Source organism: Cololabis saira, chromosome 14, assembly GCF_033807715.1.
Source record: "Cololabis saira isolate AMF1-May2022 chromosome 14, fColSai1.1, whole genome shotgun sequence".
Taxonomy (NCBI): domain Eukaryota; kingdom Metazoa; phylum Chordata; class Actinopteri; order Beloniformes; family Belonidae; genus Cololabis; species Cololabis saira.
The window spans coordinates 30607747-30635239 of NC_084600.1; the positions used below are offsets into that span (position 1 = coordinate 30607747).

The 27493-nt window shown below is 42.1% G+C and overlaps 1 protein-coding gene across 1 annotated transcript in view; it reads left to right on the plus strand.

Moving 5' to 3' along the window:
- zbtb16a (zinc finger and BTB domain containing 16a) overlaps nucleotides 1-26545 on the plus strand; it is a 167657-nt gene extending 141112 nt beyond the window's left edge. The window contains exons 7-8 of the mRNA XM_061740364.1: nucleotides 15103-15273; nucleotides 20098-26545. Coding sequence (XP_061596348.1) covers nucleotides 15103-15273; nucleotides 20098-20327 — 401 coding nt within the window. The 3' untranslated portion in view covers nucleotides 20328-26545. The remainder of the gene's footprint in view (nucleotides 1-15102; nucleotides 15274-20097) is intronic.
- Nucleotides 26546-27493: the final 948 nt, after the last annotated feature.

The following is a 27493-nucleotide window of genomic DNA, read 5'->3' on the forward strand; positions in this document are numbered from 1 at the left end:
GACCAATGTAGACCAACTATGACCAACGTAAACCAACTATGACCAACGTAAACCAACTATGACCAACGTAGACCAACTATGACCAACTATGACCAACTATGACCAACTATGACCAATGTAGACCAACTATGACCAACGTAAACCAACTATGACCAACGTAAACCAACTATGACCAACGTAAACCAACTATGACCAACGTAGACCAACTATGACCAACGTAAACCAACTATGACCAACGTAAACCAACTATGACCAACGTAAACCAACTATGACCAACGTAAACCAACTATGACCAACGTAAACCAACTATGACCAACGTAAACCAACTATGACCAACGTAAACCAACTATGACCAACGTAAACCAACTATGACCAACGTAAACCAACTTTGACCAACGTAAACCAACTATGACCAACATAAACCAACTATGACCAACGTAGACCAGCTATGACCAACGTAGACCAACGTAGACCAACGTAGACCAGCATAGACCAGTGAGGAGCAGTCTGAGAGAACGCATGTCTCGCTGGAGCTCCACTAGGTGTTGTAACTGGCAGCACTTGTTTTTTGAGACTTTTTTTCTCAGCTGTGAAATTCAAAACAAGGACGCTTGAACGGATTTGATCAGCATTAGTGAGCGTTATAAATTAGCGCTAAACCGACTGAGCTAAAACTAAAAAGTAACTGAACCAAAGTGGGCGTGTTCCAGGCCTGTTTTTTCTGCCCATTTGTCCATGTTAAGCAGTCAGTTCCTGCAGTTATAGTCTCAGGATCTGCCGTCTCCGGTGTTTGCCGGTTACAGATGCCTGGATGGTAACCAGTTGGAGAAACGGTGCAACCTGGCTCATAAAAAAACCCACCTAATTACCACGTACGTACCTGCCAGCACGAATAACCAATCTCCCCCGGTACCAGCTACACAGAGACGTCAACAGCTCTCTCTGATATGGAGTTTGTGCAAAGAGGACGAGGATTTTCATGGATAAATGCAGCTTACAGCATAATACAAATGAAAAAAGCATGTTTTATTAAAGAAACTTGAGCTCGGCTGAATAAAAGGCATGAATTTGGGTCAACACCAAACGCGTGTGCAGCCGTCGCAGGAAGGTTATTTACAGTGACTGTTTGTTCCTTTTGTTTGTTTTTTTCCCCTCTTCAGTCCACTCTGATTCTCCCGGCGCTGGTTCTCGACTGAAACAAGGCCGGGAGTTTCCACGTTTATTTATTTTTAAGGGGGCAGAGGTAGCTTGACAGATGTGGTAATTCAGAGTTGGGGTGGGGGGGATAAAAAGAAGACGAAACGTCGACGTGACAGAATATGAACACATGGAAATGAATCCCATATCACCGGCGAAGGGTGGACGGTCTTTTTTTTCTTTTTTTCCCTTCTTCTTCCCTCCTCCTCTCGGTGTCTCACCCAGCCGCCTCGCCGCGACCTTAAATAACAGTCTCACTGTCAGAGCCGATTTAGCTCACCAGCTCACGGATAAATATTTGAAACGAAAGGCAGCGAGATGAGAGCAGTCGGCCCTATTTACAAGTCAGGCGAATACACCATTAGAGCGCGATGGGGGTGGGGGTGGCGGGGTGGCGGGGGTTGGGGGGCAGCTGTACAGTAGCGGCGCACACATCTGTTCTCCCCGCCAGACATTGAAGAGGACACATGCGGCGTCCGCCATCCACCTGCCCACCCCGGCGACGTAAATGTCACCTCGGCTCGTCTCCGGCGCCGCAAATGAGGCTCTGCAGCCTTTTGCCGTTTCTGCACCTCGTCCCACTGCGGGCGTGCGCTAAATCACAATGAGCCAGCCGTGAAACCAATCGCTTAAATGTGATGCAGAGCCTTTTGTCGGGGGATTATAAAGTCAGCAACTCACGCAGCCATCACGGGCGACAGAAATGGGTCCCAATTTACCCTCTTAGACGCAAAACACACACACACTCGTTCACACTTTGATGTTGATAATCTCACGCTCACTTTTCTGGGTAAGGAGACAAAAATAGAGCTTGAAGACGGAGAGTATCCACCTGTAAGGGCCAGGATTTCACAGGCGGAAGGCCGGCTTGTTGCCATCGAACAAAAATATCAGATTCTAATTAAATATGCTGAAAGTCAGAGTTTAATCTGGAGGTGTGAACGTGGCCTAAATCACCATTTTAGAGCTCAGATGCAGCAGAAAGCAAAGCTGGAAGCCTCAACCGCCGTTTGCAGCATCACTAACAGCAGATGTACCTGTATGAGGAGACGCGATGTTTCATCCGTCAAACTGCAGATATGACCATCCTGGTCCGCTGCCTGAACGCTCGCCCGATTCATCCGTGAAGCCTGGTTTTATGCTCCATCTTCGTGCGTTTGTACATCTGTCCCAACCGAGCGTAATTTGCGCTTGTACGGTTGCTGAGCAACACATCCACCAGAGGGCAGCAACAGGTGAACTGCTAATATTAACAAACACGAACGCAGCTATGAAGGAGATTGTTTTATTTGTGCTGATTTTAAGGAAACCAAAAGTTGATGAAAAGAGTTTTTTTTGTTCTGTAATACGGTCAACTGTAATACGGGTGGTCGGCAGACCTGGGCATTTCCGTCTCTAGATCGTGTTTTCTCGCCCATATGTCGTAGATCAATGGCGTTCAACTACATTTCTGGATTCTAGAGTCTCCTGGGGCCCTGGGCAACAATTACCAGGAGGCCCCTCCAACCCATCAACCTTATATTATATATAACCTGAGACTAAAGAGAAATAAGACAGGAAAACATGTTTTTAAATAGTGCACATTTGGGTTGTTTCAAAATAAAATATAAACACCACTTGCTCACAATGCAAGTATTTCCATCCGTGCACCTTAGATGCACACTTTCAAAATTTCTCTCCAATGATTCCTATAATTAATCCTAATTAACTTAGATATAACATTATTAGCTTGACAGTTACGTTTAAATGTTTTGTCCAAAATAGTTATTTTATCTGCATGATCTTCATATTATAAATTATGGTCCCATTCAAAATAAAACTGATATTAACCTCTTCCCACTCTTGTAAAAGTTGCCAAAAACGCCTATCCAAGGCGTACCTAAAGTAAATTGAAAGCTATTCTTGAACCGTTTAAAGTACATGGATGGTTCTGGTCTCTTTTGAAAGGTAACACTCTGAAGTTTTTTCTCCAACTGTCAGAATCACTGTAACTGCTACTATAATTGAATAATCTAACTTTGAACACACTGAAATAGAAGGTTTTTATTTCAGCCGGAAATTATTTTTGAAATCAGATGTCTGCAGATGAGTGAATCTGTTACTTATTAGCTGGAAAACACAATGGGACCAAAGCCTGAAGCCTTATCTAGTGCAACATCAAATTTGATAAAAATAGCACAGAAAATTAGTATTTTACACTTGTTTTTGTCAGACTATGTCTAGGCGTTTCCAAAAATGGCCATTGGGAGATGCTCAGTTTTGCTCACTGAAAGTTTTCAGACTGCGCTCAGCGCTCATGCTGCGGGTTTTTATACAGACCCCGTGGTGTCATACGTCGTTGTATTCAGGATCTCATTGGCTATAGAATGTGCCTGTCATCAGCATGATTGGCTGCAATTGGCTCATTTTTTTCATGACAAAAGGGGGGCATGAGCCTATTTCCAACACAGACGGTCATTGGCTGTTGATGGCTGTGGACGACCAGAGGAATGGTCTGATTCGTCCAAATCGGTGTCAATCAATAGGACACGACCCCGACTCCATCTTGAGAAAATAATTTCTATAGGAAAGCCCCGAAAACAAGAATTACAGTGAATTAAATTTGGAAATGTGGTAAATGGAGCGGCTAATTTCTAATGATGCAGCGGCAGTTTGTGGATATTTACAGTTATAATTATGTATTTTGGACTAAATACTGTACTGGATTGGATATACTGAACCTTCCTGAATGTAACAAGACCGTTTTTGTGGGAATATTTTTCAACATATGATTTCTATAAAGATGAATAGGTGAGTTGCATCATTTGCACAAATCTTTGTTTGTTTGTTTGTGGTGTCGATATGTACCAGCTGCTTTAATTATATCCTGAAATGGTTTATATGAATGGAATCACAAGAGTCTTAGCTTTCCAAAGGTATATCGCATGAGTATCTCACTTAACATATGAACTGTGTAAATGACCTAGTTATGTAAATTAGGTCAAATGGCCCGAGGGCGGGCCCCCCCACTGATATGGCGCTTTTTTTTTTTTCAGAAACAATTTCCTGACGTATTACTAAAATGTCCGGGGCATGTTTTAATCAAAATACCACGGAGGAACAGGACGACCATGTCTTTACTCTGTTCAGAGAAGAAAATACTCAAAAAATATCTGACGAAGAAGGCCAGGCTAATTATTATCGGGTTGGTTCTCTTCCTGGAATCGTTTTATTTTCATGAAATTAAATCTGATATCTAAGAGATCAATATGACCCACAACTCAAGGTTGAGACCTGGTTCTTGACCTTGGGTTTGATGTTTTGTTCCCATGTCGGTTAATTGCAGAAGTACAGATGACGAAGGAAACGTCTCCATTTGTTACTGCGTTTCCTTTATGTTCAGAACGATTCGTCACGTAGAGACGTTCGGCACATGAAGCATTTTAATGTCATGAATCTACAGCTCATGACTTTTGAAAATATTCGATGGATTCTTTTATATTTTCTCAGGAAGCTTGACATTTTCCATGTGAGGACGGATGACTAGATGAGGGGGGGATTCATCACATGGCTGCTCTTCCTGCTTGTTATCTGAGTTGCTTCAAGAATATCAGTTGTGTGTTCAGGTGTACGCCTCATTTCTCTCATGCTCTTTTGTGATACATTCAGAAGTTTATTCATCTAAAGAAAACTCAGTAATCTCTGACAGAGCTGCAGAACTCCTCTTTCGGGTGTCTGCGGAGCATGGCTTTCGCTAAAGGTGGCGTAACACCAAACAGATGCAGTATAAAAAGCAACCAATGCGACCAGTTTTAGGGGGCGGAGTTAGCTCCTTGACTTGGCCCCACCCCTCTGATTTTTGGTGTGTACGTCTCGTAAAATTAGTGTGAGTTGTGTTACTAACGTCACATGGATTCATATGGAAACATCTTTTTAAGTGTACCGGTACTTCTAGTGCCCCCAGCACTGGGGCAGATGCTGCAGAGATCATTTAAGCCCTTAGTAACTTAACAAAGTATGATATAGTAAATGCATGAAGCAGACCAAATAAATAAATATAATACTGCAGTGCTGTAAAAATCCCCCCTCCTGAGACAAAAACTCACTGAGCTAACAGTCGAAGGAGATGGAAAAAAAAAACCTTTCTACAGCCCAACTGTGAACTCTTGCCTTTGGTGTTTCACCATCATAAATTATATTTCAGCGAAAAACTTCAATCGATTCATTTAATTGAACATCTCTGTGACAAATCAAGATAATTTATCTCACTTAGATCATTTTTGTCACAGTTAAGATGATACAAAAACCAGACTTATGCAAATATCTCGAGGAAATATACAATCTTTTCATAATTCATTTTGGAAAATGTCTAAATTTATTAACCGCCTGTCAATTCTGTCTGGTGTGAGGATTTCGTAGATGTATCAATCAAGCTGTTCCCGAGATATGGCCTTGGGATTATACCCAAATTCAGCAACTTGTAAAGCTGTCTAAATGGCCAATTTGAAAAGTCTTAACATTCCTCTGCAAAAAAGGTTTTACTACAAAGAGATGTGACCTTTTTAAAAAAAAAATCTATTCTTTTTCACTGTACACCATCTTCATAATTTTATTTTACATTAACTTCTTGAGCATTTTTAAGGGGGCAGGTCTGCAGGTAGGAGGGAGAGCACCAAGTATAGTTTTTTAACTAAGTATGTCCCAGAGACTAAGTCTCTTTGGGGGACAAAGCCGACCATCTGACCCGAGCGTACAAAATACAGAGGTCAGTAAAAGCTCTTATATTAGTGATGAAGCACAGAGCTCCAGGACGGGATCTAGCGGGTGTAGATGGTAGTATGCATATTAATCACACCAACTTCGTCCACCGCTGACATAAAAGTAACAAAGGGTCAAGTCTCTCTTAAAAGCTGAATTTTATTTTAAAGAAAGAAAAACTTTTTTAGTCAATGGTTGAACATGAGGTGAAAAAGCCGTAGCGTCATCAATCAAAATCTGTAAGTATATTATGAAACTATAGTAGACAACATTTGAAGTGGATCAATAATACTTGCATGTTATGCAGGAATTTTAAACAAATTGGTCCTTGTCTTAGGACAACTTTGATTAAATGTTTTAATCGACCTCAACTACTGAAGTTCGGTCTCAGCTCTCTGGAAAGCAGTGACAGATGGAAGATTCGGGGACTTCTGTTGGCATTTAAGACAATTTTCATACCAAACAAGGTGTGTTGAACATAACTGAAAGCTTGTCGGAGCTGATGTCAAGCCTAAGTAGGTGTAAAGAACATTACAGTGTCATCAGCGTAAAAAATTTAATTTAGCATGAGACACTTATTGATCAAGAGGGTTAATATATAAAATGAACAGAAGTCCCAGGATTGATCCTTGAGGAACACCCACTGTTACACTGAGGTAGAAAGAAGTGATGCCTTCCACCTGAGCACTCCGTCTGATAAATAATTATGGTATTATAATAATTACCGTATTTTCTGGACTATAAGCCGCTACTTTTTTCCTAGGTTTTGAACCGTGCGGCTTATACAAAGGTGCGGCTATTCTGTGGATTTTTCTTCCACCGCTCGGGGCGCTCTAACCGGAATTAGAACCAAAACTAAGACAAAAATAAATGCAAAGCAGAATACACTACTTATTCTTTAGCAGATAGAAGTAGGTACAAGCAGATTTCAAACAGATAAATAAATACCGGTTATTTTCTCTTGTTTCTGTCCCGTTTTAATCAGTGTTAAAAGACACTGTTAGGAAAGGATCTATTTAGGTACAAACATGTACATCATTTACAGTTCACAATCCTTCTATACATGTAGTAAATATCTAATCTTACAACATAAATATCTGAGGCTTGGATATATCTTTTTTTTAAATAGAGCTGAGGCTTGTATGCAGGTGCGGCTTGTATATCTTTTTTTAATTATTTTTTTTAAAATAGAGCGGATGCGGCTTATATGCAGGTGCAGCTTATAGTCCAGAAAAATACGGTATATATAATTATGTCTGGGAGTCAATTATATTGGTGTGTTGTGATTGAGTGTATCAAAGGCCTTACTACAAAATCAGAATCATCACTTTTAAGGCTGCTGTGGTCGTATTGTGTCCAGATTGAAACTCTTTCACTTGTTCACTTATTAGTAAGTCAAAAACTTTAGCTAAAACAGACGACTCTGAATTTACAGGATCACCTTCCGTGAATAAAGAGGAAACAAAAGCCAGTTTCCAAGCAGAGGGGATGTCATTTGTTTGAGTGATAGGTTCAAAAGATGCTGATGATGATGTAATAAAGTCTTCGGCTGTCCTTTTAAAAATATAAAATAAATCGGGCTCCAAATTGTCCGGACCTTGATTGTTTTTCTGGTGTCTAAGCTTTTAAGGTCTTCATGAACGTCTGAAACTGGGTTAAAGCTAAAAGAATCTACAGGAAATCAGAAGTAATCTCATATTCTTTAAAATAATTATGCGTTTTGGCCTTATCTGATATGTATTTGTGTCTCTTTAACAATGTGTGGTGGTATTTCTGTACAGTGTTCAGATAATGAATTATCACATTATGCTCCCTTTAAAGCAGAACTTGTATCATGGAACACCGTCAGGGGAAGGTTTATTGATACTACGTCCAAGCAATCACTTCTTTCATTGTCATGGTTGGGTGTTGAAGTTGGTCTAAACTGTCTTTGTTTCATCAACACCGTCATCTCAGGAACACAAACGACCAACGGCTCAGTCTCGGGGGAACTTTCTCAAGGAAAATAAGAGCCATTTTTGACAAGAATCCCCCCTAAATCAAGATATCTCAACCCGCAGTTTTCCACCTTAATTTTAATGGACCGTCTGTGGCAGCTCATCTTCTAGAGGAAAGTTTCCAGATGTTACCTAGTTGTCGGTTGAATCCCCGTCCTTTTGTATCAACTGCCAAGAGAAAGCCAGCCTTTCATGGACGTTCATTACGCGTGCTTCATTTTAACTGTCGGCAGTCTTATCTGTTGAAAGCAGCTTTGCTGTTATGGGCTCTGACACCGGATCTCCATATAGGACGAAGAGGACAAAAAAAAAAGATTTAATGGTGTTTATTTCAGCACCTCAATCTCATCATCTCTCTCTTTCACTCAAGCTCCTCGTTTCCTTCCGTCCTGCAGTTTCATCACCTCCTCTCGACACGTCAGCGTCTGGATTTTTGTTTACATCCATGTTTACGTGGACAAATACGTTGGAAGACAGAAAAACCCACGAGGGTGTCTGAAGTCGCTCTTGGCTGGTTCTAGTCGTGGGTTTTGGGTCGTTATGGAGGACTTGTGACCAAGCTTTCTGACTCTGGACAGCACATGTGTCTGCAGAACGTCTTGAGGGTCTTGAGGTTTCATTGGATCAACGGATTCAAGATACCTGGTACCAGACGCAGCGAAGCAGCTCCACAACAGAATCGAGCGTCCTCCATGTTCCACAGCAGATACAGACTTCTTCTCTTTGAAGGACTCATTTTTGGATCTCTGCACATGGTGCTGATGTGACTTTTCAAAAATTCCAGTTTTTGTCTCATTTGTGCAAAGGACGTTCTCCCAGGAGCTCTGCAGCTTGATGTTCTTCCAACAGTGGAGTCCTCTTCAGAGGTCCACTTTGGTTCCAACAGTGATGGACGGTGTGATCTTACACCAGAGGTGGACAGAGTACTCGACCCCAGTACTTGAGTAAGAGTACAAATACTACTGGTCAAAATTTACTCCGTTACAAGTAAAAGTAGCTCAGTCAAAATATTACTCGAGTAAGAGTAGAAAAGTACTTGCTTTTAAAGGTACTTAAGTATCCAAAAGTAAATGCTTTTAAATGTACTTTAAGTAAAAGTAAGAGTAAGAGTAAGAGTAAATTTCTTATTTTCCACATCAGTAAATTACTATATTTTTTCTAAATTAATTGTTGCGGCTCTGTCTTGACAAACGCAGGCTACTTTGGCTTGACATGTTTCCGCTTTACGTACATCCCAGTGGAGAGCGTGCACTGTGATAGGTCTCCTCCTTTGACAAAAACAGCTTGTGTCCAATAGGATTTTAGGGAAGAAGAAAAAAGAGCAGACCTGAAAGTAACGAGTACTTTTCAGCCTTCCTAGAAATGTACTCAAGTAAAAATATTTGTCTTGGAAATGTATTCAAGTAAGAGTAATAAGTACCAAAGAAATCTAATACTCAAGTAAAATACAAATCCTCTGGATATGTACTTAAGTACAGTACTCAAGTAAATTTACTCCGTTACTGTCCACCACTGTCTTACACTGATGGCTCTTGACCTTGAAGGTCACCTTGAATCTCTTTGGACGTTGTTCTGGACTCTTCACTTTCCGTTCGTGTCATCCGTCTCTCCAGTTTGTCCTCTTGTGTCCAGAGAGGTTGTCTTCAGTCCTGTGGAGCCTAAACCTCTAAATGAAATGTCCAACTGTTGTCACGGGAACATCCAGCTGTTTGGAGACGGTCTTCTAGTCTAGAAGTAGGGATGGGCGGTACGGACTAAAAAATGTATCATGATAATTTCTGGCATTTATCCCGATAACGATAAAAATGACGATAAAAAAAATACCAATACAAAAAGTGTCATCAAAGGGATTCTTTCTTTCTTTGTTTCTTTCTTTGTTTCTTTCTTTCTTTCTTTCTTTCTTTCTTTCTTTCTTTCTTTCTTTCTTTCTTTCTTTCTTTCTTTCTTTCTTTCTTTCTTTCTTTCTTTCTTTCTTTCTTTCTTTCTTTCTTTCTTTCAGGCTCATTTATTTCTTTCTTTCTTTCCTCTTTCTTTCTTTAAGGGTCATTTATTTCTTTCTTTCTTTCTTTCTTTCCTCTTTCTTTCTTTCTTTCTTTCTTTCAGGCTCATTTCTTTCTTTCCTTCTTTCTTTCTTTCTTTCTTTCTTTCTTTCCTTTTTCTTTCTTTAAGGGTCATTTATTTCTTTCTTTCTTTCTTTCTTTCTTTCCTCTTTCTTTCTTTCTTTCTTTCTTTCAGGCTCATTTCTTTCCTTCTTTCTTTCTTTCTTTCTTTCTTTCCTCTTTCTTTCTTTCTTTCTTTCTTTCAGGCTCATTTCCTTCTTTCTTTCTTTCTTTCTTTCTTTCTTTCTTTCTTTTTTTCTTTCCTTTTTCTTTCTTTAGGGGTCATTTCTTTCTTTCTTTCTTTCTTTCCTTTTTCTTTCTTTCAGGCTCATTTCTTTCTTTCTTTCTTTCAGGCTCATTTATTTAGTTATTTATTTAGAGAGGTGAGATGACAAATTCCTACCGTGGGGTTTATCGTTTATGACGGTTTATCGTGAACGGTAAAATATCGCCCATTCCTACCTAGAAGGTTCTTCCTGGTGTCCTCAGACAACTGTCTCTGGTCCATGTCCAGTGTGGTGGACACCGTGATACCAGGCAGCAGAGGGACACTTTTAACCCTTTAAACAGACCGACTGAAGATCGAAGACACCGGAGATGATAATTAGAGGACACACTTTAGTTGAACACATCACCATGGTAACATTATTTTACATCCTTTCTAGGTGAACCACCTGGTTTGTCCACATGCGTGTGTTTGCGCGGTACAGTCTGAAGCACTTGTACCTCAAATACACGACCGTGGCGTCGAGAAGTGCCGTTGACGGCAGCTGTGATGCTCCTCTCCTCTTCCAGACCTTCATTAATATTCTGTTGTTGTTCACTGTCTGCGTGCGTGTGTGTGTGTGTGTGTGTGTGTGTGTGTGTGTGTGTTTTTAACTCTGAGCCAATTTGCTGTCTGCTGTGGGGTGTTTTGTGTTCGCAGCTGTATTTGATGGCACTGCAGCCAGACAGAGGGAGGAAGAAAGGGAGCAGGACCGGAGCCAGTTCTGGTCCTGGCAGCGATGGAGCCCAGTAATTTACAGCCTCTTACCGTATATAATGAACACACACCCCGTGTGCCCGTGGGCACCCTCGGCAGCTCTTTGGGGTGTCAGAAAGAGGTGACTGAGGCAGAGAACTGGGGAGGGGGGGGGTCTGGAGACGCAGGTGGCGATGCTCGGGGGCACCCTTGGGTTTCGGCCCTGCAGCCTGCGGTTCCACCTCGCTGTGCCTGGACCTCCTCGTCCCCGCCATGTGGTCGCATCAGAGAGAAAAAGAGATGGGAACAAAAAAATGAAAAGAAAGTGAGGGGAGACGAGGACGGAGAGGGAGAGGGAGGGATAGTAGTCGGATCGGGATGGACGGAGGACGTGTCCCCATTATTTCCCAGCACCCTCGAGAATATCCTGACAAAATGAAGTCTTCCACTTTTTCACGCTCTCAATGTGATTATAGGATTGAGTGTGATTCATTTAAAGCTCCACGGCGTCCCCGAGCGGCGGCGAGGGACAGCCGAGCCGGTCCCCGTCCTCAGCACCGGCCCGGTTTCCCAGAGGCCCGGTTTCCTAGCAGAGCGCGGTATCAGGACGAGATGATCCAGGTCACACGGGTCACCAGCGAGCTTTTAAAGATGTAAAAGATTACGTGGGCAACGCTAAGTACCCCTGACGGCTGGATCTACTGTATGTCAGAGGGTGAGCTGCAGACAGGTGCAACTCTGTGCATTTATAAAAGCAGATGTTTGATAGTCTGAAGTGCGAACATAATGCCTATAGGGAAAGACATAAGCAAGTGGTCTTAGGGATGCAAAAACCAAACGCAGCATCTCCTGCAGGAATCCCTCATCCCCGCCGTCCAGCACGGTGGTGGAGGGGTGATGATTTGGGGCTCTAGAGACAAATGTCCAATAGGTGAGGCTTGGCTGAGATGTGGTCATGTGACCTAAATACTGCAGAAGATCATCATCAGAACGAAGTCGAGAAGACAAAAGCACAGAAAAATGTCTCTGCAGTGACGCGAGAGACTGAAGAAGTCGTACAGGAAATGACGACGTCAAGTTCTAGCTGCTGAATGTTGGGGGTACCTAGTATTGCCCATGTGAGTACTGTGATAATCTTTGAGCGTGCACGTCGTGCTGAGCAGTTTTTCATGCTGCGATGCTGAAATCTCCTAACAGATTTAGAGCTTCAGTCTCATCTTTGCTTCCAAATTAAATTTTTTTCTCACCGACGGCAGCTGTTGGAGCAGCAACAGGACATCGGGCATAAATAACCGTCCGCCGGCCTCCTCTGAGCATTAGCATCCCACTCTCCGCTCTGATAGGAGGCTCTAATTAAAGGCAGGTGAATCTGAGCTCAATTATTATTCTTGCGGCGTCGTGCGAGCCCGCCGAGCGCCGTGATGGATTGTGATGTCTGCTGTGGTTGAGACGCTAGAAAGAGCACAATGTCTTACAGCGGGAGCCACTGATAACTTCATGCAGACAAATAAAGACTGTCACTTTTATTGATTTTAACCCAGCCCCCACCCCCCTCGCCTCATCCCCGTCTCGGTTTCACCCCCACCGCCTCCCTTTAATGAGTATGCGTCCAACATCACGAGCCATTGGAAAACGCTTTCCTCCATAAAAGTAAAACCGTAACGTGATCGGAGTCGTGGCGGTTTTTAGGTCCAGCCCTCTTCTCCTAATAAACCGACCACGTGCGTGTGTACTGTACGTGCCGGCGTGAAATCTTAAATAAAACATGCGAGTGGAAGTGAAATAATCTCCTCGCGGTGGGGCGTGGTGGCAGCACGAAACGAGAAATGCAATTTATTCACTGGCACGCTGCAGCCTGGACAGGCAGATAATGAAAGGCATAGGTCATTGATGGTGACTTAAACCTGCAGGAGTGAAATACATTAATAAATATCCACAACATTACTGGGATGGCGAGTGTAACACGAGGGGGGGGGGGGTGATGACCTGAGGAGCAGCTCCTCATCAAACCCTGGAATACAATTAGTCTTCGGGCTGCTGGTGAGAGGCCCCCCGCAAATCATAATATCCCTGATCATTGACATCTGAATATCCATTACAACTGCTCAGCGGGGGCCCGGCGCCGCGGGACGTGAACGTGACGGCTTTCATTTTCATTTCAGAGCGCAGTACTGTACATGCAGCAGGTAACGGGCAACGCCAAGTACTCCGCTACCACCTCCTCACAATTTAAGGCACCGGTGGTCTAATCATTGGCCGGTTTGCTCGTTTGAAGCATTGCCACAAGGGAAAGACATCAGCAGCGTTGAAGGAGAAATCCCTCCACAAAGTCATCCAGGAAACAATTACCGTATTTCCTGGACTATAAGCCGCATCCGCTCTATTTACAAAAAAAAAAAAGCAAGCCGCAGATATTTATGTTGTTAGATTAGATATTTACTACATGTATAGAAGGATTTTGAACTGTAAATGATGTACATGTTTGTACCTAAATAGATCCTTTCCTAACAGTGTCTTTTAACACGGCAGCAACTTTGCTGATTAAAACGGGACAGAACCAAGAGAAAATAACCAGTATTTATTTATCTATTTATCTGTTTGAAATCTGCTTGTAGCTACTTCTATCTGCTAAAGAAGAAGTAGAATATTCTTCTTTGCATTTATTTTGTCTTAGTTTTGATCTAATTCCGGTTAGCGCTCCCCCTAGCGGTGGAAGAAAAATCCACAGAATAGCCGCACCTTTGTATAAGCCGCACGGTTCAAAACCTATGAAAAAAGTAGCGGCTTATAGTCCAGAAAATACGGTAAACTAGCTGCATGTGCATTGTTTGGTGGTTTTTGCTTCAAACCCATAATCACTACTTTTAAATGATTTTTTTGTTCTATTTTTTATTGTTTTGGACGTGTGTAGCATTGAAAGGTGGCTCAAACTGAGACGGTGGAGGTAAATGTCGTCTCTTTTCCAAGGGGGCCGAGCCCCAGACGAACTCTGGCGCAGAGGTGTATAATCCAGGTGCCATAAAGTAAAAATCCTGTCCAGCAGTTGTTCCAACCCTCTAAAGAAGCATGTAATGACAATGCTACAGCAATTCTTGCTGTTTGCAACATGGGAATTGGTTGTTTTTTGCAGAAGTGTTTAATCCAGATGCCATAAAGTAAAAACCCTGCTGTGTTTCTGGATCAGCCTGTACATTTAGAACAGGTGTTTTCACTAAGGACCTACCATTTACCTGCAGAGGAGCTGGTTGAGTATTTGGTTGGAACAACTCCTGGACAGGATTTTTACTTTATGGCACAGTCTGGATTATACACCTCTGCTCTGGCGTCTGTCAGGACAGACATCCCTGAGCTGACACAACAGCTGCAGCTCAAACACCAGTCCAGACAGACGGAGGATGACGGCCGCCACCGCCGCTTCAGCGACCTAAACACACACATAAAAACATATATTCGGGGATTTAAAATCCTCTGACAAACGCAGCCCATCATTCCAGGTTTACCACATCAGTCAGGTTTGCCATTAGCGTATAGTAACAGCGCGACTGCGTGGTCAATATTACATCTCACGGCCGGTGAATAACGGCGACAGGCTGTAATTATTTAAGGCTTCACACAAAGCTCGGCAACTCTGCAGGTGATTTGTAGAGAGAGACAAATGATGGGTTGTATCTGTCCGCTGGTATTAAAACGTGCATCTATTAGAGCATAATGCTGATGTTCATGGCGCTCAGGTGAATTAATAAGACAAAACTCAGCACGAGCGAAGTGCAACATCCGGCCCTTAAAGCTACAGACGCCCCAATTGCAGTTCATAAACTGCGGGGTACCTCTTCTATGTAGATAAAGGTGTCGATAACGGTTGGATGGATGGAGAGCACATGAAAGATGACATGTCTTGGGTTGAGTCCAAACAGGCATCCGGCAGACGGGCTTCAAACCAGCGTTCTGAAAACCTGAAGTTTTCTTGTCTGGTTCTTATTATACAGTCTGTTCAACTGAGGTTTAAAGTTTAAAGTTTTCACACCTCCAGTACATCCCAGCCTCTTAACCACAATATTTCCTCTGCAGATTAAGTGAACTGTTGTTTTTCTCCTCTTCTCCACCATCTCAGCAGGCGACCACCCGTTCGAGTGCGAGTTCTGCGGGAGCTGCTTCCGAGACGAGAGCACGCTGAAGGGCCACAAGCGCATCCACACTGGGGAGAAGCCCTACGAATGTAACGGCTGCGGGAAGAAGTTCAGCCTCAAGCACCAGCTGGAAACCCACTACCGCGTGCACACAGGTACCGGAGCCGAAAACGAGTCCGAATGAAGGAAAACTGAACAATGCTGGTCCAAACACAAAAAAACTGAAATTATGATCATATATCATTTTATTTTATATCTATACCAACAAAAGCACATGTGAATCTATTAAAAATAAGTAGTATTCATAATATTATTCATTGATGCAAATGCTAGTTCAGGCAGACAGAAATGAAATAAAAAGCGGCTGTTGCTAAGTACTGTTCCTTTAAAAGTGGGATGTTATAGCAGGTGCGGCTAATCATTAGCACGTCAGCAGAGCTCTAAACACAGGTATTTCAGTAGTTGCTGGTCTGGGTCACTCAGGTGAACATTAATGCAGTGCTAAGAGGGGAAGACGTAAGAAATGGTCTTAGATGCGTATATATACAGTATATATGTATATATATTAAATATAGTAATAATGCACATATTAGGGTTGCCACCTTTCAGAAATAGAAATAAGGGACGCCCTGATTTCAGCAGCGCAGGAGCCAAAAAAAAAAGCCCCAAAACTTCTAAACTGAATAAAAATTTGTTTATTTTATATGAAAAAACAAAATGATTTGATTTAAAGTTTAAAGTGCTTTAATAGCATTGAACTTGCATGACTGTAGAGACAGCCAACCATACTAGCAACTGAAATATCCTCCTATGCTTTGTATGTCCACATCAGCCAAGATGTAATATAGCCTACAGGTGAAGAATATGGTGTAAAAGTTAATTTATTTCAATAATTCAACTAGAATATGGTGTAAAAGTTAATTTATTTCAATAATTCAACTAGAATATGGTGTAAAAGTTAATTTATTTCAATAATTCAACTAGAATATGGTGTACAAATTCATTTATTTCAATAATTCAACTAGAATATGGTGTAAAAGTTAATTTATTTCAATAATTCAACTAGAATATGGTGTAAAGGTTCATTTATTTAGATAATTCAACTAGAATATGGTGTAAACGTTAATGAAAATACGGTACAAATCGTGTCCGGTATTAGTTCAATACGGGACGCAACATTTTTTTCTCAAATAAAGGACAATTCCGTATTTTACGGGACGGGTGGCAACCCTAGCACATATATATGCCTTAGGTTTTTACCAGCATGGTATTAACCATTAATATGTGTGCAGACAAGGTTAAAAAAAAAAAAAATGGTCTTAGAGGAGCAACTGTTGCGACACATCAGGCTCGTATGGTTTATAAAAGCAAATGATTTGGAGTGAAACATTCAACAGGAGGGGACGCATGACTGTGGTAATGCTGAGAGAAAAAGGAAACCCAGAAGCTACGTGTCGGACCCTGCAGTCTTTACTGAGCAAACATAAACGTCCCTGAGAAAGGAATAAAACAACTACAGACACTCGAGTGATGTTTGGAAAACAAACCGCAAGACTTCCAGACTAATGACCTGTGGACGGCCGAGACCAAGGTGGAGTTGTCTTTAGAGCGCAGCGTCATGTTTGAAGAAACCCAGACGTATCATTTCGGCAGGAACCCCTCGCACAGGCCGTCAAACGCGGTGGCGAAACGTTGTCAATAAAAATGGACCAAAACGTCTCCGCAGCCGTGCAGGAGACGGTCCGGCAGGAGACGGTCCGGCAGGAAACGACTGCTTCAAATTACTGCTGCTAAAGACGGTTTTACAACTGTTGACTCATGGGGCTGTGCAGCGTCGCTCCTACGGCGCTTCTCTTTGTTGTTCTCCGGTTTTATTTAAGTTAGATAATAATGGGGTCAAATGTGCGTTTTTTCTGTTTAGTTTTTCTTGTCCACAGTTGAACCTAAATTAGACACAAACTGATTTTATTATGCGGCTGCAGGACTAGAAGTGGGCGCCCTAACCTTTTCATAGCATCGCTGTTTAGAAGAACCTGTGAGACGGATCATGAGTGTCAGAAACCGGCTGGAGATCCACGTGAATGTAGAGCCAAAACAAAGATGCTGACACAACTGCAGGCTACCAACTGGACCACCACCAGGACTCACCAGGGCGGCACGCGGCCAACACTATGCACACACACACACAGACACACACACACACACACTCCCCAAGCAGCACCCTCCCATCTCCCATTCAATAAGCCAGCTGTTAAGCCACACTATCAAGGCAGCCTGTCCAATAATTGGCTCCCCTCCGTCCACCCTTTCCTCTTTTGTGTGTGTGTGTGTGTGTGTGTGTGTGTGTGTGTGTGTGTGTGTGTGTGTGTGTGTGTGTGTGTGTGTGTGTGTGTGTGTGTGTGTGTGTGTGTGTGTGTGTGTGTGTGTGTGTGTGTGTGTGTGTGTGTGTGTGTGTGTGTGTGTGTGTGTGTGTGTGTGTGTGTGTGTGTGTGTGTGTGTGGGGGGGGGCGTTAAGCCGGAGAGCAACAGCAGATAACAAGAGCCAGCGACAAGCTCACAGTCAAAGGCCACCTCACACAAAAGGGAGCTGCTTGATGAATCATCGACATCGGCAACCTAACCCCCCCGCCACGCCCCCCCTCTCCACACATCCCAAATGCCAATGCCGGATCAATACCAAGCCCCCATTTGCAATTCATTATTAGCTGGTTATTTGAGGCGACTCTGTTTACAGTCTGGTTATCAATATCGGCGTAATGCGGGCGTACGCGCACGAGCCCGCGACCACCCGCGGCACTGTAGCCGTGCTTATTGGTTCAATGACCTCAGACCCCCCCCCCCCAACCCGCACAGGTCAAGGTTAACAAGGGCTTCACAGAAAGAGAGCGACGGAGCATCGGACTCGCACGTCTCGCCAGCGTGCACGTGCGAGGCTTCAGATTGAAAGGTGACGGCGAGATCACTTCCGACAGCCGTCTCAAATGCCACCGGAAAGGTCGGCATTTACATGTCTAATTTGAGTCTGCCAGCTTGAGCGCTGGTGGATTATCCCCCACCATCACTCACATCATTAGCACGTTTAGGACCAACGCTGTTGCCAAATTGAAATGTGGCTTCCCCCCCCCCCCCCCCCCCATGCACTTTGATTTATAGCACCTTCAGGAGTTCTCGGTGGCTGGAGCCGAATATTGTGTCATGTTGCTGAGATTAGTTGATGAGGAACCGTGTTCTTCCAGGTAATACCTGGAATAGATGTTCATCTAAATGCTTCTAGCTGGTTCTTATCTCACTTTACACACAAGCCCGTTTGAGACCATGATTCCAACCTTTACTCTTAGTGTTTCTATAGTTTGGGGTTTTTTTTAGTTCAGAACCGATTTTTATCGGCAGTGAAAACATTTCGACATGACCACTAACAGCAGTTCAAGAAACACGTTGCTTGGCAACAGGCTTAAGAGTTTTGGACCTGGATGAATATAAAATTATATATTTGTTTTTAAGTGTATTTATGTCAGCGGGTAAAAACAAAAAATGTTCAGGTTTGTTTATAATTAAATGAATAACTACAGCACAAATGTACGACGGAGTATTAGGGCCAAACTAAGACAAAAAAAAATATAGGAAATTACGAGAATAAAGTCATAATATAATGAGAATAAAGTCGTAAAATTACGAGAATAAAGTCATAATGTTGCGAGAATAAAGTCGTAATAGAATAAAGTCGTAATATTATGAGAATAATGTCGTAATATTATGAGAATAAAGTCATAATATTACGAGAATAATGTAATATTACGAGAATAAAGTCGTAACATTACGAGAATAAAGTCGTAACATTACGAGAATAAAGTCGTAACATTACGAGAATAAAGTCGTAATATCACGAGAATAAAGTCGTAACATTACGAGAATAAAGTCGTAACATTACGAGAATAAAGTCGTAATATTACGAGAATAAAGTCGTAATTTATGAGAATAAAGTCGTAATTTATGAGAATAAAGTCGTAATTTATGAGAATAAAGTCGTAATTTATGAGAACTCTAACAGGAAGAGCAGTCTTCTCCCTGTGTTAAAATGAGGAATATTGAGCATCTTGTGAAGTTATATTTATATATTTATAATATATTTAATATTACGACTTTATTCTCGTAATGTTACGACTTTATTCTCAAAATATTACGACTTTATTCTGGTAATATTATGTCTTTATTCTCGTAATATTACGACTTTATTCTCAAAATATTATGACTTTATTCTCGTAATTTCCATTTTTTTGTCTTAGTTTGGCCCTAATACTCCGTCGTACAAATGTGATGCCACTAAAAAAAAAAAACATTCCACCGGTGTCTACTTTTGCAGAAACTATATCGCAGTGATCGAAGTAACCTTTTAAAAGTGATATTTTAAAGGAGATAGAGTCCAGCAACCCTTTGGAGGAAGCTCATTTCAGCTGCTTGTAAACGCCAGCGATCGTAAACTAGCCACAGTCGGTGAGCACAGGTGAAGGTAGGGACAAAGATCTGCAGGGTCTTGTCTGCACTACCGCGGACGCCGCACCATCGTCAAGGTTTGAGTGTTTCCACACCAGCACTGTTAAGGTCAGCCCAAAGGAACTCTGGGTATGAGTTGGGCTCACTTGGGGTCTCTGATAGTGTGGAAGCTCCTGCAGATCCTCCAGATTTTTGAGCTAGAAAAGGCTTGTGAACACCGACCGAATGTGCTGAAATATGATCAAATATAATATACATGTCCAACTTAATGTAGAAAAAATGAGAGAGAACTGTTAGAAAAGTGTCCAATGTGGTCTGAAGTAAGGGCTTCAAAGAATAACACAACTTTGACCTTTCTTGCACCTGATTTCTTTACTAAAAGGTTATTGTCTGTGGTTTAACCCCCCGATGACGCTTCCCCAGCAGGATAACGCTAATATGAAATGGCACTGTGACTAACTTGGCTGCTACCTTGCTGTCACTCTTAGGTGAGAAGCCATTCGAGTGCAAGCTGTGCCACCAGCGATCCAGGGACTACTCGGCCATGATCAAGCACCTGCGCACCCACAATGGCGCCTCGCCCTACCAATGCACCATCTGCCTGGAGTACTGCCCCAGCCTGTCAGCCATGCAGAAGCACATGAAAGGCCACAAGCCGGAGGACATCCCCGCCGACTGGCGCATAGAGAAGACCTACCTGTACCTCTGCTACGTCTGAGACGGCGAAGTGAATGAAGAGCGTTGGGAGAGGGGTTGAGAGGTAAGGGGAATGTAACGGCGTGGATCGGAGGCGTGGGATCCTGGCGATTGAGGAATGTCAACAACGAGACACTCGAAGGCGAGGGGGGGTTTAGTTTTCAGTTTTTGTTTTCATGCAAAGGCGGCAACAAGCTGCGGGGTAGAAGGGTGGTGACGATGGGGCAAAACGACTAAGAAGAGGAAGACTTGGACACGGAGAGGGATTCTCCACCTTTGTTCGGATTCACCGGGTCATTCACTACATCTGTGCAACTGCGTCTTGTTTCAGGTCTTTTCATGCAGCACCGGAGAGCAAGCAATCTGCAAGGAAGTGACTCTTTGGATCCTGCTGACTAGGTAGATTCTCAAGGGCTATCTGAACCTGCACATCCCCTCCACCAGGAACCGCATCCCTCACTCCATCCTGTCATAATTCTTGTTAAATTCACACTTCCTTGTGCTTTCTGACTAATGAGGACCTTGTCCTCATGCCCACAAACCTCAAGGTTCCTGGTTGTTACCGAGGACTTGAGGATGTATATTTTACAACGGCAGTGTGAGCGGATCATCTGTTTACCACGGGAGTCTGCGTGGTTAAGAGGTCCGTGCGTGAAATCCTGCGGATGCCAGCGGAGGTGGCGAGATAGCCCCTGAGAATCAGCAGCAGCAGAGCCGGCGGGCTCGTGCAGTAGATGAAACAGTCGACCGGAGGAGTGGGCGTGTCGAAGAGCTGCAAAGCCAAGCGCCCCATTCGGTTGCGAGCAGGGAAGATGCTAATGCTGCTTTTTCGTTGGAGGTCTCCACAGCTTCCTCAACAGTCTTCCTGGTTCTGCATCTCTGCCAGACGAAGGCCGGAGAAGGCGGAGCACCAATGGCTCATTTGCATCACTTTTTTTTTTTTTTCATCATATACTCTTTTTTTTTTTTTTTTTTAGCTCTTCATCATAGTTTATCATGGCTTCATTGCACAATAAGAACAAAACCACGACAACAGTCTCTGTTTGATGTTATATAAGTATTTCATAAAGGTATAACTCGCTACTACAATAGTTGACATTAAATCCAACCTATCCACCCGCTCAGATATAGTTAACACAAATGCTTTTTCCATTTAACCAGATAGCTATCCATATCTCACAGTAATATCAAGGTACAGGAACGGACACAGAAACAACAGATCAATCCGTTGACCACAGCGGAGGGAAAACAAATGAGGAAAAATGTTGCTGAACACTTGAGTCTTGGGACTTCGACTGGTAGCTGGCTACGTGCTTCTGCTGGTGAATATTGAGAGAGCGCTGAGGAGGCCTTAGTTCTGCACCTTAACGCTCGTCGAAGGTGTCTCGGCGGTTTGAAGACTGTTATATGAAATCAAAATGTGAATGTGAAAGTATGTAATCTACGTTTTGTTCAAGAAAATACAGGTTGATGCAGACTTTTGAGTTGAAGTCAGAAACCGAGCATTCCCACCTCCGAATTGAGCTTTTCTTGAAGCATTTTTAACCCTTTGTTGGATACTTGTGCTTGGCAAAGGGAGCGAGAAGGTCCATAGGAGCCCTCAGAGGGATGTCTGCTCTAGGTGGGAATGCTAAACCTTTCTGACGTCTCTGAAACGCAGCATCAAACTGTTGTGACGAACACAGTCACAGGTACTGTTGTTGAACATCGCTGGATGTCACGGCATCGCCTAGGTGATCACATATCCAAATGGCCGGTGGGATTAGCAGGGTTGGGAAGTCCAGGCAGCAAGACGTCAGAATAAATCAGCTCTTTCTCCGTGGTTTTGTCCCTGCGCATTGTCTCTCTCGTCCCCTTGTTGTCGTCATTATTGACCTTGAGTTTGATCTCAACACATCGTACTTGAATTACCTCGTTTTTGTGACCTCATGTTGCTTGTATATTTTAATTTTCCCTTTTGTTACATGTGTACCGTTGTTTTTTGTTTGTTTTAATTTTTTTTTGTTGGAAAGATGCACCGCAAACACAGTGAAGCAATGTGTACGCAGAGAATTTAAGTGCCGCGGTGAAGATTTGTTGGTTTTGTTTGTCCTTTGTTTTTTTTCTCTAATGTCGTGTATTTCTTTGTGTATTACTTGTGTTACCAAACTTGGTATTATTAACCCTGTTTGTTAAAGAGCCGTAAGGTTTAGTCATTTGTTAAAAAAGCTACCTCTAAGTTCTTTTTTTTGTTTTTGTAAAAGCACATTTTTTTGTGTGTTTGCATTATTTTGTCATTGCTACTTCATCTCATGCTTTTTGTTTTCAAAAACTGATTTATGATTGTCTGTTTTTCAGCAAAGTTTTTATGAAAGGTAGAGGGGGACAGGAAGAGAAAGGTCACCCATACGGACGCTCGTCTGTCTCTTACGCCTCGTTTCCACTATCTTCCGTGCAGTTTTGTGATGAGCGCGGAACTCCATTCATTCTTATGGGATCCTCCGTAGTTACGACATAGTTACGAAACTCCTCTGTCCGGTGTTTTTGGAGCATTAATTGACTCTCATGCATTTAAAAGTCGTGACCTCTAGACCTGATTTGGGAGAGAGAGCGTCTAATGTTGGCTACCAAAGCGTATACCTTCTCTTCAAAATTTGTAATGCTTGCAAGAGGGACAGGACGAGAAAAAGTCACTTGTACGGACGCTCGTTCTTCCTTTATGCCACTTGCCTCCATCCGGTCCCGTCTTCTACCACTCTTCGTGGGAACCTCTGCGGTCTCCGATGTAAATGCGAAACTTAATCTTCTGGGGGGTTTTTCCCCTGGCGTGCATTTAAAAAAATGTTAACTTTTGTTGTTGATATCAGAAAGAAATTTGTATGCTGTGCTAGCATCCAGTGCTAGCTTTCCCAGTGCAAATACCTTAAAAAAAAAAGAACTTCTTTCAGTTGACTGTTTAGTGAAATTGTACCTAAGAAGCCATAGGCTCTCGGATAGTTTCTCCCATGGCGGCATTGAGCTAGCATTAGTAACGATAGCATCATTAGCAATGATAGCCTCATTAGCAACAATACTAGCATCATTAGCATCGCTAGCATTACCATCGCGTGAACATTGAAGAGATGTAGTTCCCCGCCTTGAACACCAGGGGCGTGCTCTGGTCCCACGAACTGACGAAGGATGAGTTGAAACGAGGCGTTCCGGTTCCCTCTGCACCTCCGACTGAGACGAGCAGAGGAGAGAAAAGAAAAACGGCAATTTTGAAGCCTTAAGAGACGGGTAAGAGGGACGCGCCAGATAAGACACAGTACTATTGCTTTTAAAGAGCGTTTAGAAACAAGAATTTAAACTTGAAAATGTGTGAATAAAGTTGTAGTTTTGTAATGTGAAAAAAAAAAGGTTCACCACAAGTCGCTGAACCGCACAGAACAGGTCATGTTGCAGTGATGCAGAGTGCGTTGGACAATTGGAACTGCAAGTTGTAATCAAAAAAAGACAAACTAGGAGGTTAAGAATAGTGATATCTGTCAGCAGATGAGATCTCTGGACATGCGAGTGTGAACAAGAGCCAACGGAGGCAATTTGATATATAAAAATTGTGATATTTTTGTATTCAGTGTCAGTCCTTTTTCCATTCGTGGAGGGTTACAGCAGGGCGCAAATATTTGTATTTCTTTTTTTTTTACCTGTTTTTTCTCTCTCTTTGGGTGTGAATCATTTTTGCCTTGCTCCTCTTTGATATTGTTGGACAAAAAAAAAAAAGAAAAAATGTGTGTGAACATATTGTAATAATACGTGTTGCTTTCTGGATGTCAATTGCATTGTAGGTGAAGGACTAAATCCATCCACCACAAGTTTTACCAGTGTGTGTGCGTGTAAGTGACAAAGTTTAAAAAAGAGAAAAAAAATAACAATATATAAGATGAAAAAAAAATAAATCCAGGATGGCCGGGAGCGGTCGCTGCCAAACCGACCAATTCGTACTCGTCATTCACAGTTTTTCAATCAAACTTGACTGTCAACATTTTTTGTTTTGTTTTTGTACTTGAAAAAAAAAATAGAAGAAGGGATGGCATGTCCCATGGTGTCTTGCCATTTTATTCTTAAACACTGTGAGCCGAGGGGGCTTTTTTTGGGCCCCCTGATAATACCCACCCATATAATATATAAATGTACCCAGTCACGGTTCAGTCTGAACACCACAATGCAAAACCTGTTCAGTCGCATTATCTTTATCATCGTCCTTTGAATGTTTTCTACTTTTTCATGTGGGTGAAAGAGTGTAAAAAGAGTGTTTAACTGTGTTTGAGTGCGCGTATGTATGTGTGTGTGTGTGTGTGTGTGTGTGTGTGTGTATTAGTGAAAAATGCACTAATCAGATCAGATACAAAATAAAATGATATTCTATGCCACTTTTTTTTCTGTTAGGGGAAAAAAATATATATATATACATTGGCATCGATATAGTTCTTCCCTCAGTGTTCCTCGGATGTTTCTGTACTATCTTTGTGCCTAAAAATGGAAATTGTTCAACGAAAATATCCATCTATATCTGCTTTGTTTCTGTATTTTTCAGAAGAAAATAAAAATGTTGTCTCCAGCACCCTAGGGATGTCATGACGCTCGAAATATGACAAGATGTTTTTTATTATTGTTTTATATATATCCACATTCTCTTATTTTCATGAGCTGTACTCTGATTGGCATTCAAAAGCATTTAACCAACAGCACAAAAAAGAAAAACTCGGCCCGTTTCTGCGGTTTTCTTTGGCCCATGTTTGGCTCTGACTGACGGCATTGACTCCGGGTGATCGGCCGTATATCCGCTGCACGCAACCCAACTCTTCCTGTTCTCCAGGCCTTCGGGCCGCATCTGGCCCCTCGCAACACTTGCCGTATCCTACGTCAAAACTGATTTTGAATTTCGGGCCACATTTGGCTCATGAAGCACATAAATTTCACACAAAATTCAACTTTGGCCCAGTTTGTGAACTTTGGGACGCGACTGTCCCACGTAGCACTTGCCAGTGCCGTAACTGAGCCGTTAAGTGCCAAAAGTAGCCCAGATTAGGCCCAAATGTATCTGCTATCCAGAAAATCTCTGAGAAAAGCCTACCGATATCTACGCAGACTTCCGGTGGGGAAACTTTGCGAATACTTTTCAGTTTGTCCTTTTGTCAGCAACAGGTTTGCTTGGAAAGAAAATAAAATTAAAACCTCCATTTGGGGTAGGTTGGCACTATGGGTTTTCCCTATTGCTTTGTTTCTGTTTATGTATTTTTCTTAAGTACTTTTTCTTTTCTACGAAATGCATTTAATGGGGGATGCTAAATTTGCCAGAGAGGATTCATGGCATCCCTGGAGCTGGCACTCTGTGTTTTGGTGTGGTGTTTCTAGAGCAAAGTAGCCATTTCATGCAGTGTTGCGATGCATGTGCCATCGAGGTCTAGACTAAAATTGTTTGAGTAACAAAGCACCAAGACATTGTATTTTTTTATATATTAGCACTGAGGACCAACTGCCCTGTCGGACCAAGCGTAACAAAGCTTTTTATGTAACAAAGCTTTTCTGTCTGTCTTTCCCTGGCTTGTCTGTGCTACTTCTCTCCTCTGTTGTCGTGACAGCACAAGTGCCAGTCGAGTTGCTCTGTATTAAGAAAATAGTGTTTTTATCATGATTTGAATTGTTATAGTTTTTGTCTACCTCAGCACCTAATCTTAGCCTAATCTTAGAAGGTGCCCAATTATTATTTCTTTTTGATTTTTCTTTATTTTGTTCTCTTATTGTGAAAAAAAAATCAGTTGAAATTTGCATTAGAGCTTTGCAAAGGTCCTTTGTCTTTTCCAGCGACAATGTGCTCTTTTTATTTTTATTTTTTTTTTCGTGGGCGTACGCCCGTCTATAGCCACCGTCTGTTGATATAGAGCTTGTCCTGTTTTTTTTGTTTTTGTTTTCTTTCTTCCATGTAGGATCAGACACATCTCTTTGTAACATTTCAGTGTTCTCTGATGGAGTGTGAAAAAAATGAAAATAAAAAGGAAAAATAAAAGATTTAATGCTGCAGGCTGTCTTCTCCATGTTGTCGATAAAGTCAATGTTGTGCCTTTGATAGTGAAAATATAAAGAATTTTTCTTTTTTTTTTCAAACCCTACTAACAGTAGATTGTTTTTTGTAGTGGTTTTTTTTGTATTTTTATTTATGGGTCTCATAATAAAAATCAAATCATGATGTTCAGTTGTATACTTTAAATCTGCAGTTAGAAAAAAAAAATAAAAAAAATGAACTTCACGTTGTCTCCTAGCTCTCTGTTTGGCCGCGCTGTCGGTTGATAACGTGTGAATGTGTGTTTGAACGAGAAATGAAGACATTTCTGCTTTTACCTCGGTATTTTTGAGTCACTGAAATTATTACAATTTACAAAATATGAACAGTCGTGCAGCACTTGGAACCTCCCCTTCTAATCCTGATGTTTTGAGTGTGTGTGTAAAAATATTATATATATATATATACAGTGCCCAGCATAAATGAGTACACCCCCTTTGAAAAGTAACATTTTATACAATATGTCATTGAAAACAAACAATATTTCCAAAATGTGCACAGGTTACGTTTAATACAGCATCTGTTGAACTTTTGACTTAAAACAAAGGTTAATAATATAACTCAGATGCCATATTTTTCAATTTTAGTCAAATTAGTGTGGTGCAAAAATGAGTACACCCCACAACAAAAACTACTAAATTTAGTACATTTAGTACTTTGTATGGCCTCCATTATTTTTAATGACAGCTTCAAGTCTCCTGGGCATGGAATGCACAAGTTGGCGACATTTGGCAACATCAATCTTTTTCCATTCTTCTACAATGACCTCTTTCAGAGATTGGATGTTGGATGGAGAGTGATGCTCAACCTGTCTCTTTAGAATTCCCCAAAGATGTTCAATTGGGTTCAGATCAGGTGACATACTTGGCCACGGAATCACTCTCACCATGTTCCTTTTCAGAATGCCAGCAGTGGCTTTAGACGTGTGCTTAGGATCATTGTCGTGTTGGAAAAGGGCACGACGACCAAGGGCAAGAAGTGATGGAAGCATCTTAGTTTTCAGTATAGAGCAGTACATTTCTGAATTCATGATGCCATCAATGAAATGCAGCTCCCCAACACCAGCAGCACTCATGCAGCCCCACATAAGGACACTACCCCCTCCA